Here is a 15685-nt window from a genome sequence, read left to right as displayed (position 1 = left end):
AAGTAAACGCAGATTTACTTAATGCCGTTTTTCTGCCAAAGGTTTAACGTTTGAATGTGAAGAATTTAAACATATTAGTACTGTAAATGGCAGTTTAAATTAAATGTATTATTAATATACTTAATGAATACAATTATATTATTTCGGGCTGTCAAACGATTAAATCACATCCAAAATAAAAGTGGATATTTATTATGTACATATAAATACACACAATTTTAACAATAAGTTTATATATTTAATATATTTATATATAATATAAATTATATGAATAGAAATATATACATCTATAAACTATATACTTTATATGTTTGTATTTATATATACACATAAAGAATATACACAGTGCATACACATGTTATGTAAACAAAAACTTTTATTTTGGACGTAATTAATCACGGTTAATCATTTGATAGCACAAATTTTATTAAAATAATATTTCTATAATTGTTATGTTATAGCAATATATTTTAAATCTTTAGTAGTCAGTAGTCTATAAATATACATAACTTTAAATAACATAAAAATAATAAATAAAAATAAATTAGATCAAGACAACAACTAAGAAAAAGAACATTTACTTACTAAGAAAATAAAAAAAACCTACCATATGTTTTTATCTTGATTATTTTTGTTTTCATAATTACTTGAAGCCAAAATCATAATTGAAAATAAAATTATTATATCAGCCTTTTTATCAACACTTATCCTGTCTTATTTTTTTTTTTATAATTTGATTAGAAAAATATATAAAGTAATAACAATAAAATCTCAGCTGCACCAATATGAGATGTTTTCTTGTGACATGAAATGTTCACTATCGAAGTTAAAGCTGCAATATGACAAAATTATCATTATTGGCCTGTAACTCATCAATTTTACTACAATTTTATATATAACTATACATTTTTGATGGTTTTAACATTTGAAAGTGAAGATTTAAAAACATACTAGTACTGAAACTTACATTGTGTAAAACAAAATTACTAATTAGATATATTTTTATAAGATATAAATATATGTGCTTTGAAAACGGCTAGATTTATAAATCTAATAGCCTGGATTTATACTTTCAGTGGAATAGAAATCTTATACAGTATTACAGTTTATCGGTCTAAAATGGTAATTTGGCTTTAACAGCGGTCAATCATGTTGGTATGCAAATGAGCGGCCTGAACATATTTACAAATATTTCATGTCCGAAGGGTTTGGCTGATCCAGGAGATGAATTTTAGCTAAAGCAAAGACCGAACCTTATGGTTGTCCGCCATCTTCCTCCCGGCCCACATCTCTCTGATCATCAGGTGCCAAACGTCACACTCCGACTTCAGATTGGCCTCGAACGTCTCCTTCCTGTGGGACGTTTTGATCTTCAGCGTCGGGATCCTCAGCAGAAGGAAAGGTGCAGAAGAGATCTTCACGTCCTGGATGAGAAGAATAAAGCCTTTCAAAGTAGCAGTTAATGCAGTAACTATTAAAGCCGGGTCGATGTGAGCGAAACCTCACCTCGATATCTCTGAACTTGGTGATCTCGAAGTATCCCGGCCGGCCCTCCGTCAGCAGGAAGAGCCTGCGCTGGGTCATGGCGATCTTCCCCACGCCGTGGCTGGTCTTCACCGAGGACGAGAGCTTGTAGACACATTCGTCGGTCTCCAGGTGCTCCAGCACGACGACCGGCAGATCCACGTCCTGAGACGCCCCCTCGGACTCCTTCCAGAAGTTGTAGAAGAAACAGAAGGTCTCTGGATCCACCTGCTTCTGCTGACCTGGAGGAGATGTTACAAACATGAGCACTTTACTGAAGATTGGGATTTTAGATGCCACGGAAAACCAAATACCATCATCTTTGTGCAAGGCACCCGTAAATAAATGAATATTGGGTATAAAGCAGCTACCCAATTTATATTGTGATATTTAACATATTTATAAACTAAGAAAAATATATGTTTTTTATTTATTTATTATTTGTAAAAGATTTAGTTTATATAACATTACGTTATGTTGCGGGGTGTTTCCACATATACTATACTACTGTACTGTTTAATTGATAATTACATAATAGTTTTTTTTTTATTATACACGTATTTAATTTAATCTAAATATAAATCAAATATGTAATTATATATTGTTTTTTTTTATTTAGTGTAATTTTAATTACTATTTATAATTTTACTTTTTTTACAGTTTTCTCTTAATTTTTATATGCTGATGGATCATCTTATTTAAATATTATATAGTTCAGTAAATCTTATCTATTTATTTAGTTTAATCTCATATTTATCATTTATTTTTACATTTTTAACCTGTTTCCTTTAAACTTTGATTGTTTGAAATATTATCTAATTTAATTATATATGCATATATTTTATTTTAGTTTTATGCATTTAATCTTTTTAATTTTATCTCATTTATTTATATATTTCAATCTAGTTTTATGTATTTAATAATCATATTTCTAATGATCTCTTCTAATGTATGTATGTATATATATATATATATATATATATATATATATATATATATATATATAAAATACATTTTTTATTTATTAATTCAGTTTCATAATCTGACTTTTTATCATTTATTTCTACATTTTTACACTACTTTTTAAACTTTGATTTTAATTGGTAGGACAAGGAAGTTTCAAAGAGTCATCATTTACTCATTATTTACTCTCCATCGTGTTAAAAACCGGTATGACTTTCCTTTTCCAAGGGACACAAATGAACAAATACAAGAACAGCGAGAGGGGGAAAAAGTGGCAACAAAAAAGCATTAAATAAAATCAGTCACAGGACTCATGCACTATACTGTACTGCAGGTCTACTGATGTCATACGATGCTTTGTGTCAGGAACAGACTCAAATATAATCATAATATCTTATTGACATTCAAATATGAGGTGGACTTTAAATGACCAAAACGTCTCTTCCACATGACACAAACGAAGGAAAGTCATGTAGTTTGAGAACATGATCACGGGGAAATGCTGAATGAATTATTATCTCGTGACATCGTGATTAAAGGTGCTTTCTTTACTTTATGGCTCCAATCAATAAAACAATAAGGTAAATTCCAGAGAGATGTATACAAACAGCACACAATACAGCTAAAAATATCTCCTTAAACCTGAATTTGAACTAAAGCATTCTTCAAATGTTTTTAAATAAAAGAAGGAGTATGAGTGTGAGTAAGAACTGCGTTTGACACAGATGACAAACACAAACCTGTTCTACTAATACCGTCCAGGAACTGATGTGTGATGTGTCACATGATTTTAAATAGGCAGGAAATGATTAACCAGCATTGTGCTTCTCCAGCAAGTGAACACAGGACTAAAGCTAGGATTTACACACACACTGGGTTAGAGATGGCAGCTCTGAATGTCGACACACACACACGCATTCATGCTCATGCAGGTACAGTACGGAGTCACACGTGTGCCATCATGCCATGATGCTGTTAGTGTTGATGGCACATGCAAACTAATCTTACCCTCAAGCTCAAGGTAAAACTCAGACTGGGAGGTGAAAACCACACCTGACAAACCAAAGCCAGTTTTACCAAAAACACTAGAAATGCACGATACATCGGTGACCACATCACTATTAGCCATTATTAATATCAACATACTGCTGGAATGGGCCGATATTTGATGCAGATATTTTAAGATATCCCAACAATATATTCTATACAACATAGTAAAACATCATATATCATATATCATCAACCTAGCTAACCATCCATCCATCTTCTCATCTATCATCTGCCTGTCTATCTACCCATCCATCTATCCATCATCTACCTGTCTATCTACCATCCATCCATCCATCCACTATATACCTGTCTATTTACCCATTCATCCATCCATCCATCATCTACCTGTCTATCTACCATCCATCCACTATATACCTGTCTATCTATCCATTCATCCATCCATCCATCATCTACCTGTCTATCTACCATCCATCCACTATATACCTGTCTATCTATCCATTCATCCATCCATCCATCATCTACCTGTCTATCTACCATCCATCCACTATATACCTGTCTATCTATCCATTCATCCATCCATCCATCATCTACCTGTCTATCTACCATCCATCCATCCATCCATTATATACCTGTCTATCTACCCATTCATCCATCCATCAATCATCTACCTGTCTATCTACCATCCATCCATCCATCCACTATATACCTGTCTATCTACCCATTCATCCATCCATCCATCAATCATCTACCTGTCTATCTACCATCCATCCATCCATCCACTATATACCTGTCTATCTACCCATTCATCCATCCATCCATCAATCATCTACCTGTCTATCTACCATCCATCCATCCATCCACTATATACCTGTCTATCTACCCATTCATCCATCCATCCATCATCTACCTGTCTATCTACCATCCATCCATCCATCCATCCATCCATCCATCCACTATATACCTGTCTATCTACCCATTCATCCATCAATCCATCATCTACCTGTCTATCTACCATCCATCCATCCATCCACTATATACCTGTCTATCTACCCATTCATCCATCCATCCATCATCTACCTGTCTATCTACCATCCATCCATCCATCCATCAATCCACTATATACCTGTCTATTTACCCATTCATCCATCCATCCATCATCTACCTGTCTATCTACCCATTCATCCATCCATCAATCATCTACCTATCTACCTATCCATCTATCCATCCATTCACATATACCTATGTAATTACCCATTCATCCACACACATATACCTATCTAATTATCCATTCATTCATCCATCCATCATCTGTCTATATAGTTTGAATTTGTGGGGAAAAAAGCCTCTGAACTTTGAGGTTGATGGTTAGTTTGTGTTTTGTTTTTGACTAACTTCTTCCACTTCAGATGTAATTTCTAGCGATAAATTAGTACTGACTGCAGTAATAACATATTCAATTAGTTATCACCAAAGCTCCCTCTATTTTGTTCAAGATCATTAAACTATTAAACCGTCTCAGAAGTCTGTCTGAAATCAGTTTCATAAAGTAACTTCATAAACAAGCACTGCCTGTGAAGTAGATTTCTGTTAGGGCAGGAGCTTAATCTTTCAGATGCAGCCTTGGATTGCAAGAACAGGAAAGGTTTGATCTCTGTCAGTTTCCTTAGCCAATCAGTTTGCTTGTCAGTTTGGCCCAATCACACGCCAGCTCTATGCTGATGTACGAACTTTGAACTCACCCACAGTCAGCGCCTCAAACAGCCGCTGGATGGTGCCCTGATCTCTCACGATACCCGACTCCTGAACACGCCGAACAAAGTCTTCCATGTGCAAGTGTTTCTTGGGCAGTTTGAATCTCTTCACCGACCCGCCATCCACTGGTCGAGCCCTCTCTCGATCACTCTCTCTTTTCACCCGGCTGATCAGACGCTTCAAATCAGGGCGTCGCTCGGCCGTCTTCCTCTCCTCCACCGGTAGAGACTCAACCAGCACGTTCAGCATCTCGGCAGGAAAGATCTCCATGTCTGTCTTATACAAGCTCTGGAAGTCTGTGAGGGCATCCAGACGCTTCCCAGCGACAGAGTTCACCAGCCCGCGCAGGTAATAGTACCGTGCCAGGAGGGCGGAGTCATCTGGGGATGCACCGGAGATGGCTTTGCTCAAGTCTCTGATGAGGTCATTGTAGTAATTCTGAACGTACTGGTAGGAGAGCGGTGGAGGGAAATCTGGGAGTTTAAATGTTTTGATCGGCCTTGAGGGACTCCAGGAACCTGCTGTTAACATAAAATACAAGCTAAGTGGCATGCACTAGGACAAAAAATCGAAATGGACAATCTTATTTCTTTATTAAATATAAAATAAAAGTTTTATAGCTTTTAGTGCATGTCTATGTGCTAGTGTACACCTGAAGGTTGACAAAAAAAAATTAATATGAATAAACATGTTATTGTTCCGGTAGCTCAATTGGTAGAGCATTGCATTAGCAGCGCAAGGTTGTGGGTTCAATTCCCAAGGAGCACGTTAGGTAAAAAAATGTCGCTTTGGATAAAAATTTCTGCTAAATGCATAAATGTAAATGTAAATGTAAATGTAATTCTAAAAAATAAAAAAAACAGTTCAACATCCCATCTTAAATAATTTTTTTCTCTCAATAAATATTAGTTTTTATTGAAGAATAAACAGTCGTAATGAATTGTGTTTTTATATATTTATATACTGTTAAAGTTATAATAAAGTTACAGTCTATATTATATAACATAATGTTTTATATCATATAATATTGATGGACCGTGGGGGGGAGGAGGGGCTTCAAATTACTGTTATTATTCAAATTATATTCATATTTTTATTTAATATTAAATAATTTACTTAATTATTTAAAGAAATTATAAGTCTTACTAATTTAAAATGCTAGAAAAAAAAACATAAAATCAAAATGTACTTTAAAAAATTTTTTTCCCTCTCAATAACTTGTTTTTATACATTATGTATAACAATAGCACATTAAAACCCTTGATAATATATCTTAAAAAAAGAGACATGTCCTTCAATATCTATGGTTCAAATTCCTCTTTCAATTAAAAATAAATTGCATTCATTAAACCACACGAATCCCTGGAGTTTCCCTGGCTAAGGCTTGTTTCAAAATATGACGCTCCAAGTTTCCTCACCGCTCTGGAACGTCATGGTCCCCATGGACGTCTGTCGTATCGGGACCGTGAGCAGCCGGTGATCCGCCAGGTTTGGCATACTCATCCCCAGCCTTCTGTTCAGGCCGTTCTCTGGTTGGACGAACTTGCGGTTGATCGCCTCCATCGTGGGTCTGCGTGGAGACACTGTCAAGGTCTTTATCCTGAGCAAAAGAGACAGAGACGTGTTTTAATTCAGCTCATTGATGTCAGATGATGAACTTGATCACCCAAACTGAATCTTAAAGAAACATTCTGCTGCTTTTAACCTAATATCTTACACTGCACGGGTGACCTGCTATGTTCATCGATGAGTAGAAATGCATGGAAATGTTAACAGTAAGTACACTTACGGAGACAGCGGTTAAACATGCAGAATCGGGAAAACTATGTCTGACCTTTTTATTTTTAGAAGTAAAACACTGGCTGCTGTGGCGGAATAACCTACAAAACCTGTTAAGTTACAAAAATCATGCCAAAGTAAATAACAACCCTGGTTACTTTTCCTTGGTATCTGTTAGAAGGAAGAGACGAGTCCAAATGATCTGTGGTAACTGCCAAACATGCAGTAAAAACGGAAAAATCATTACAAAAGGTCATGTTAACTTCATGTAGAGTACATGTAAAGTATCACACTGAAAGAAATCCATAATGAGGAGGTGATGCTGCTTTTTGTTTCCTGTATTTGACACCTCTTTCTCTATTCACCAATGAGTTAAACATCTTAGGTTTTCATCAAGTAGATCCCTAATTCACGATCAGCTGACGAGTAAACAGTTACTTTCTTGAGGTGATATCCTGAGGAAGACGTGATCTAACCGTCCGTAACTGTTTACACTGCACACAGACGTTACATCAGTTCTGCATCCGCTTAGAGAAGAAGTGCTACTCTACCTCAAAAAGAGGAATTAGAAATGCACGACTCCGATATCAATCATTTTTATGTTTGCGGCTTTGTGCAATTCATGCAAGCTTTGCAGTTAGCTTTTTGTCCTGCTTCCTCGATTTTTATTTACTGTAAATGCATTTCATTTATATGCAGTGAACTGGTGATGCAAAACAAGCAAAATACCTGAAAAATAACACAATATTCATTTAATTGAATGAACAGAAACTGGAAACAGACAGAGAGAGATGAGATGAGATTCCATTGCGTTAATGTTGACTTTTATTTACCTGCGAGACTCGGATGAGCGGATGTTAAGCTGCATGCGAGTGAAAGCGTCATTCCTTTGGTTCAAACGATCCCGTAGAAATGAGTGGAATATATGAGTGTCTAAAACCTACACACACACACACACACACACACACACACACATGCATGAGTGAGAGGGTTTGGTAGAGAAACACATGCTGGGTGTAAAACCAGGCACAAGTATTTATTTACCTTCTTGTAGAACGTGTGGTCGGTCATCTCTCTGGACCTGAGGAACTCCTCGCTGTTGAAAACACGATGCTCATAGTTCAGGAAATCACAAACCTCACTACAGAGAGCAGAAAAAGAAAACATATGGATTTCAGATCCATCACATAGCATGAGACAATATTTTGAATAAGAATTTGCAGGATACTCCTGTTAATCATTAATAAAAATAAAATAAAAACCTTTAAAAAGTCTTGGGTTTCAAATAAATCTGACCACCGCAGAAATGACAGAATGTTTCAGTTCTGAATCTAAGTGACATCATTCGGAGTTTAACCAATCATAACTGACCTCATTTACATATGACATACATAGCTTGTTTAATTTTAACAATGTGTCCTAAAATTATTTAGTTTACACGTATAAACACGTATACACACACACACACACATATATATATATATATAAACATAGCTTTTTGTGGTTGTGGCTTTTAAGAAGAAAAAACATTAAATGGAGGGGATTTTGTTGTTTGTTGCCATCAGTGTTATTTTAGTATTATTTAAATATTATTATTATATTATAGATTATTTATAAAGAATTATAAATATTATAGATTATTTATATAGTATTTATTAATATTATTATCTTTTAATATTTTCAGTTTTTAGTGTAATATTAGTTTTAGTAAGTGTGTGATGTGATTTTGTCATTTTATTTGTATAATTAGTTGAAATATTTCTACCTAGCTTTAATTTATTTTTAATTTATGTTTCAGTATTAGTAAATTTAGTATTTTAAGTTAAAAGTATTTATGACAACAACAACAAAAAAATCTTAATAAAAGTTGAATTTATTTATTTTTATGTTTTATGTATAGTTATAGCTAACAATAACAATTTTTTTTAACAAAATGTTAAATAACTAAACCTTAAATATAGCGTAGGACGGAGTTTAAGGGGTCATAGAGAGGGTGAAAACATGGTCAACACAATATTAAGAGTCATCTGTGCAAATTCACAATGAAAATAATCTAATGACAGAAGCATCATATGACATGAGCTCTAGACGTGCTGAGCTTCAGACCTGAAGATGTTGACGATGAGCTCCATGCTGACGTTCAGGATGACGGAGTTGACTTTGCGCTGCCACTGTCTCCTGTGAGCGCGCTGATCGTTGATGTCAGATCGGCTGGCGGCGTCACACACATCCAGATCATAGTGAAGCTGCAGTCCTTTAGCTCTGCACAAACACACACAGAACACACTCAACACTGCAGTGCCGCATTCACACCACAACCTGAAGCTGAACTAACAACACGCTCTGAGCCCTGCAGCGCTGTTTATGTGATGGATGACTCCGTTTATTAGGAGAGATTATGTTCATTATTTGCAATTTACTTAATCGTGTCTCTGGGCTCCTTTGAGTTTGACGCTCTGTACACAACAGGATCATGTTCAACAGCGAGCGTAAAATCAAGTCAATCACCTCAAACTATAAATAATGCCATGTTGTGCTGAATTACAAAAACACCCTGGTGGTTTCCATATTAAAGGTGCAGTGTGTCATGTTTACAGTGTTAAAATGTTAAAATACTGTCTTTTTTCCCCAGATTATCTTCAAAAATAAAATGGCTTCACAAATATGAAATGTTTTCAACATTGATAATCAGAAATGTTTCTTGAGCAGCAAATCAGCATATTATTATGATTTCTGAAGATCATGTGACACTGAAGACTGGAGGAATGATGCTGAAAATACAGCAGTGCATCACAGAAATAAATTACAGTTTAACAGATATTCACATAGAAAACAGTTATTTTAAATGATAATAATATTTCATAATATTACAGTTTTTTCTGTATTTTTGATCAAATAAATGCAGCCTTGAAGACTTCATTCATTCACATTAAAAAGTCTTACTGACCACCAAACTTTCATACAATATGGTGTGCAAAGTGAAACAGGAATTTTGAGTCTCTTACCGGAATATAAAACAGTCTCTGGCTGTCAGTGGCACATCTGGAAGATCAAATCTGTTTGAAGTTGAAGAAGACACTGTTCCTTTGTCAATATCTATAAGCACCAGATCGTCCAACTCCTTTCAGAAGAAACAGGAAGCTGTCATCAACTGAGCAATGAGAAGTCTGGCTTACGATTATTAGTGTAGTCTAATTGATTTCCATGTCACATAATCATCATTTTCAAGCTAAATATAAAAGGTTTGGAGCATGCAATCAAACCAAGTCCTTACCTCTGCGACCTCCTCGAAGTGGGACGTGTGGCAGCCCATCACGAAGGCGGTGGGCGCCATGATGAAGTCCAGCATTTGGCGAGACAGGACAGGTACGAACGGATGCTGCCAGCGCAGCGGGTGAATGAAGACCATGAAGCATTCGGAGACTAGCGTGAGTTTGGCCCAGTTGGTGGACAGAAACACCACCCTCTGCTCCATCAGGATACTGCTGATGATCTGAGAGCAACAAAACCAGCAACACCTTTGAGTGGCTTTGAAATTAGATTGGATATAGCAAGCTGTAAATACATCAGCATGTCCTGTATAAAGATCTTGTTGAGTTTGATCAAAAATCTTAATGGTTTATACTGGTTTGGTGCCAGTCTAGGCACAAAATGCTTATCTGTATGTCCCAGTGTTATTTTAGCATTAATATACAGTACTATTATGGTTTTTATTCATATTTTGAATGACCTTTTTATTAGGTATTTTGTTATGTGCTATGTTATGTATCATTTTACATTTTTTAATAATACTACATCTTAAACTTAATTTATTTCTATAAATTGCTAGTGCAACATTTTTAATTTTCATTTAAAGTTTTTCATTTATTTTTTTCAAGTTTGTTATGTGACTTATCAAGACAACGCCGCTGCACAAATAGCATATAAAATAACCGTAGCAGATCTTTACAGGTGGAGCTGGGGAAGGAGGAGGATTTTAAAAAGTTGGCAGCAAAACACTCTAGCAGTGGATGCTAACCAGTCATTTAAATGTAAAGCAGAAAGCTTATTGGCTGTGAATGCAACATGAACCAATCAGCTTGTGCCAAGTATTTTAACGCTGTTTATATCATCAGTTTGTGTTTAGGATCATCATCCTGCGCCCTCTAGAGGTGACTTATATTAATATTTTGATTTTACATTTTAGTAATTTTTTATGCACTTTCGTTATTTTTATTTGTCATATATATGAGTCACAGAGGTGGCGTGAAGCTCCTGACCTGCAGGATCTGTTTGGGTTTGAAACACAGAAAGGGCAGGTGAAGATCGAGGTCCATGACGGGCCGATCCACATCCAGTCGGGAGGGAAGTTCAATCAGAAAGGGCCTGAGATTGAACACCTAGAGGAACATCCACAAAAACAACAATAAAGTAGGTGAGCTCAATCAGCCCGCACAGGTAACATAACAGAATGTATAACCAAACAGTGCAGGTTCTTGTGAACCTTTCCAGCATGACGGTGGTGATAAAGATGCTCACCACATTCAGCGGCCCGGGGGGTGGGATGGGGACCAGAGCCATTTTGGCAGAAAACTCCTTCACCTGCTCTTCAAAGTCACACATGCGGGACGTCTTCAGCTGGAGCAAGAAACTATGACAGAGGGGAAATAAACCAATTACAACTAATACTTCATGTTACAGCTAAATAAGAGTATTGGAGTGGCTCTTACCTGGACAGACAGTCTCTGAGGGCGTTATAATAAGGATATTTGGAGATGACACAAATGCTGAACGTGGTGTAGAGACGCTGCAGTTTTTTCAACTGCTGACTATTTTGATGAATCCCGTTATCTTGTTGGTACTAAAAAAAAACCACACATTTAGTGATTGTATTATTGATCAAGAAAATGCAGCCTTGGGGAGCAGAAGGGAGTAAAACAATAAAGAATCATCTTTCCTGATCCCTTTTAAATAATAGTGCATGCAGTTCTTGCATTATATCATAATTATTGTAGTAGTATATATGATGCAGCTAATGGTCTCACATGAACCGGTTTGCAGTACTGAGCCACCACACCATGAGTCTGGTTCCCAAACACATCGGTGAACACCAGGAAATGATAGCTGTCTTCTCTGCTCTCATTGGTTATTCTCAACCCATCTGTCCAAAGACAAACCAGACAGTGTCAGCCTTCCTGATTAATCACACAGAGCCACAGACGGAGGTGTTTGCGAGGGTCACCTGGGAAGCAGAGCTGCAGCAGGGCTATCAGGTCAATGTTCTGAGGAACGCTGAGGTCGTCTGAGCCGGACACCACTGGTTCGTTGGTTTGGCCGGAGTCGCTGATGGTGGAAAGCGGTCGGTCTCTCTTCTTCTTAAAGGAGCGTCTCCGCTGGCCTCTGCAGAAGGCTGAATCGAGATCCTGTTGAGTGCCATTACTGGAGCTCTCCTTCGTCACAAACGGAGGAGCGTGAACCTGCAGCACCTCCGCCTCCACCAGAGGCTCTTTACCTTTACCCTGCAGCTGCGTCTAAACAAGATGAACAGTATTAGATTGAAATGTATGTGTGTGCATTTTTCTCTAAATAAAAATGCTGACTGTGTTCATCTTGTTTGTGTGTATGCTTATTGTATGCTTATATGCATACACACAAACATGCACACATAATTACATTTTGGAAACGTTTTAAATATATATATGTATATACATATTATGTAGGATATTATCCTGAGGGAAATACAATAACACAACAAGCACAACAAACAAATGAGTGACATTTTGGAAAATATTATTATTATAAAAATTATAACTAATAATTATTATTAAAACTAAATATAGTCATATTTTATGTTATATATTAATATTACTTGTATTAAATGTGTTGTTATTAAAAAAAACTAATAAATGTATTATGTATTATTCAAAAACTATTACATTGAATTATTGATAATAAATATGTTTAGAATATGACAACATGTGTTAATTATATCATTATTATCATTATTAATTTTAAATTTAATTACAATTTCAATGTTATATACAATGCAAACACACACACATATACACACACACACACAAACACACACACATATATATATATATATATGAAGTATTTTTAATATGCATTCCATAATTATTATTGATATTTATTAATAACGTTTCAAACAGCATTTACATTTTTTTTTTCACCATTTTGTGCAGAATAACTGTAATACTGAAATGTAACGGTGTGTTTTACCAGATGTATGTCTTTCAGACGCTCATTAGAGACTCCGAGCACCAAACAGGCCTCCAACAGACCCGATGGGATGTTTCCCGCCATCAGAAGCGGTTCTGCTGAGCTCTGGCCGTCGATGATCTTCCACAGCACACTCAGAAAAGTCTTCAGTCTTCAGTCTTCAGCCCCATTGTGGTTCTTCTACTTCCTGTAGGTCTATTGAAATGAATAAGACTTCAGTTTGTGCTACAGACTGTGAAAGCAACCACTACTGCTATTACTATTACTTTTACTTATTGGTTATGGTTGGTAATGCGACATGTAGAAACCAGAACATCACAGAGACGATAAACCACCTATTAATATTGTGTAAGAAGCAGCTATTGCAGCTATGAGGATTGTATTTGAAGACGCATGCAAACAAAAAAAGGAAGTTTGCTCAGTATGAGGTACAAAAACTGTCCCCCATAAAACCATCTCATCTAAAATGTGAGAACACGGCTTTTGTTTCACAATCAAAACTCCTGAGTCAACAATCCAGCGTCTCCCGTCTGAGTCAAATGATGAAGTGACCGATTCATAGATGAATGTGTCAGCAGCATTCACAAAACTTATAAAAGTTGTCAGATCTTGTCAAACCAAACCAGCCCTGCCAAGAAATGGCAGGACTGTACGTGTGTTTACGCCATAGTTGCAACACATGATTCCTGAGTAAACCGGCGGGTGAAGTCGAGTAGAGACAGAGAGAGCATTCATCTGCTGGGGCCAAGTTTGACAAAGACGTCAGACCAGTTGGGAAAAACCAAGAAAAGACAGGTTTGTCACTGCTGAGCACATACCTCCTTCTGTTTAGCTATACTTCAGTGAAAACTACTGTGAACAACATGCTCTAGCCCTAATCATTATACATGACCCCCTTTTTATGATTTAAAAATTCATGTCACACAGCACAAACATTTAAGTTGATAAGTCGATAAGCAATATTATTTAGGTGTATTAAATTACATAAAGAAACACAAGTACATTATCAAATTTTTCAACAATGTATAATATATAAATGGTATATATGTAATATACATATACGTGAATATTTAACATTGTAAAATGTGAAATAAATTTTTTTAACATTATATACTATTACAATTTAAATCATACACACAGTCACACACACAAACACGTGTATATATATATAAAAATTTTGTCATTTAGCAGACACTTTTATCCAAAGGGACTTAGAAATGAGAAAAATATAAGCAATTTAATGGCAATAACAAAGAGGCAATAATATCTAAGTGCTGTGTTTTTAATAATAAATAAAAAGAGCATGGTTTAAATGATGAATACAGATAAAAGCAAGAATATAGAATACAGAAAGAATAGAAAAGGGAAGGTGTTTGAGGGTCATTTTTATAATAAATAAAAAGAAAACAATAATATAGGATAGGAAAGGAAAGGGAATGCTAGTTAGAGGCTCTTTACAAAAAGAGATCTCAAATCTCAAAATCGACAAAAGTTTAAAGTTCTTTTTGTGAAAAACCCAACTGACAACACAGAAAACAAAGCTCAATCACTCAACGAAACAAACGATTTTTGTTATCATCGGCTGGTTTTGCGTAAATTATTACGTTATGTCTCATTGCACTATTTCACATCTGCTGTCAAGCATAACCGAAACTAGAGAAAAACTCCGAGCGGATCGAGTTTAAAAACAGAAAATATAATGTTACAGTGAATGAACATAAAGAAATGTCCTGTCGTTGAAACAAGCGCAATATAATCCGAGTTAAATGACTGATTGTTTGCAAGAAGATACAACACAAAGCAGCAGCAGCAACACAATATTCATTTATAAATCAGTAAAGTAAACAAACCTGTGTCCCGCGGCGTGTCAATCACTCAGCGTGACTTAAACCGCGACTGAAAGTGAGATAATAAAGCGCTGCTTCTGATGTAGGTCAGAATCAGTTCAAAACACGCCTCGCTGTGACCATAAAGACCCGTCAAACTCAGTTTGTGTGTGGGCAATGGAAACCGCGCAACTGGAACTCCTGCCGAAAACACCAACCCTACTAGACTCATGAATATGTATTAGGTAACGCTGACGTTGCCTAGTAACCTTTCTGAAAGCGTTCAGTCAGAAGACCTAATTAATATTCTTGCGTCACGCCGTCACCGTCATATCGCTCGCTTTTTGACCAGTCAGGTAGGACTACAAGCCAAACGTCACCTTACGTCATTAATATTCATAAGCAAAGCCGTCAACATAGTAGAACTCGTAAAATAATCTTCCAGAGCTGTAAAACATCTGGATTAGAGTACTAATTCTATCCGCAATTACTCAAGGATATTATAAAGAGCACCTAGAGTGATTTTTACCTGAACTAATTAAGGTTAATCGATTCGACAGTAATTAACATGCATTTTATTTTGCATGTGCTCTTGACTCTACACGTGGGTT

The 15685-nt window shown here is 36.0% G+C and overlaps 1 protein-coding gene across 2 annotated transcripts in view; it reads right to left on the bottom strand.

Annotated features, from left to right (window-relative positions):
* The window catches only part of LOC113062548 (DENN domain-containing protein 3-like), a 29606-nt gene extending 14310 nt beyond the window's left edge, over positions 1–15296 (bottom strand). Inside the window, exons 1-16 of one of the 2 annotated variants that reach the window (XM_026232461.1) lie at positions 15099–15296; positions 13249–13443; positions 12251–12539; positions 12054–12169; positions 11739–11869; positions 11548–11659; positions 11289–11408; positions 10304–10522; positions 10035–10150; positions 9136–9291; positions 8074–8170; positions 7863–7969; positions 6669–6850; positions 5238–5768; positions 1507–1766; positions 1254–1424 (exon numbers count right to left, since the gene is read on the bottom strand). In XM_026232461.1, the coding sequence (XP_026088246.1) occupies positions 1254–1424; positions 1507–1766; positions 5238–5768; positions 6669–6850; positions 7863–7969; positions 8074–8170; positions 9136–9291; positions 10035–10150; positions 10304–10522; positions 11289–11408; positions 11548–11659; positions 11739–11869; positions 12054–12169; positions 12251–12539; positions 13249–13332 (2691 nt within the window). In that variant the 5' untranslated portion in view covers positions 13333–13443; positions 15099–15296. Of the gene's footprint in view, positions 1–1253; positions 1425–1506; positions 1767–5237; positions 5772–6668; positions 6851–7862; positions 7970–8073; positions 8171–9135; positions 9292–10034; positions 10151–10303; positions 10523–11288; positions 11409–11547; positions 11660–11738; positions 11870–12053; positions 12170–12250; positions 12540–13248; positions 13444–15098 lie in introns of both variants that reach the window. The other variant, XM_026232460.1, reaches the window with a different exon arrangement.
* Positions 15297–15685: the final 389 nt, after the last annotated feature.

This window comes from Carassius auratus, chromosome 44 (assembly GCF_003368295.1).
Source record: "Carassius auratus strain Wakin chromosome 44, ASM336829v1, whole genome shotgun sequence".
Classification (NCBI taxonomy): domain Eukaryota; kingdom Metazoa; phylum Chordata; class Actinopteri; order Cypriniformes; family Cyprinidae; genus Carassius; species Carassius auratus.
The sequence above is the reverse complement of the archived record's forward strand: the minus strand, read 5'-3'. Positions and strand labels throughout refer to the sequence as shown.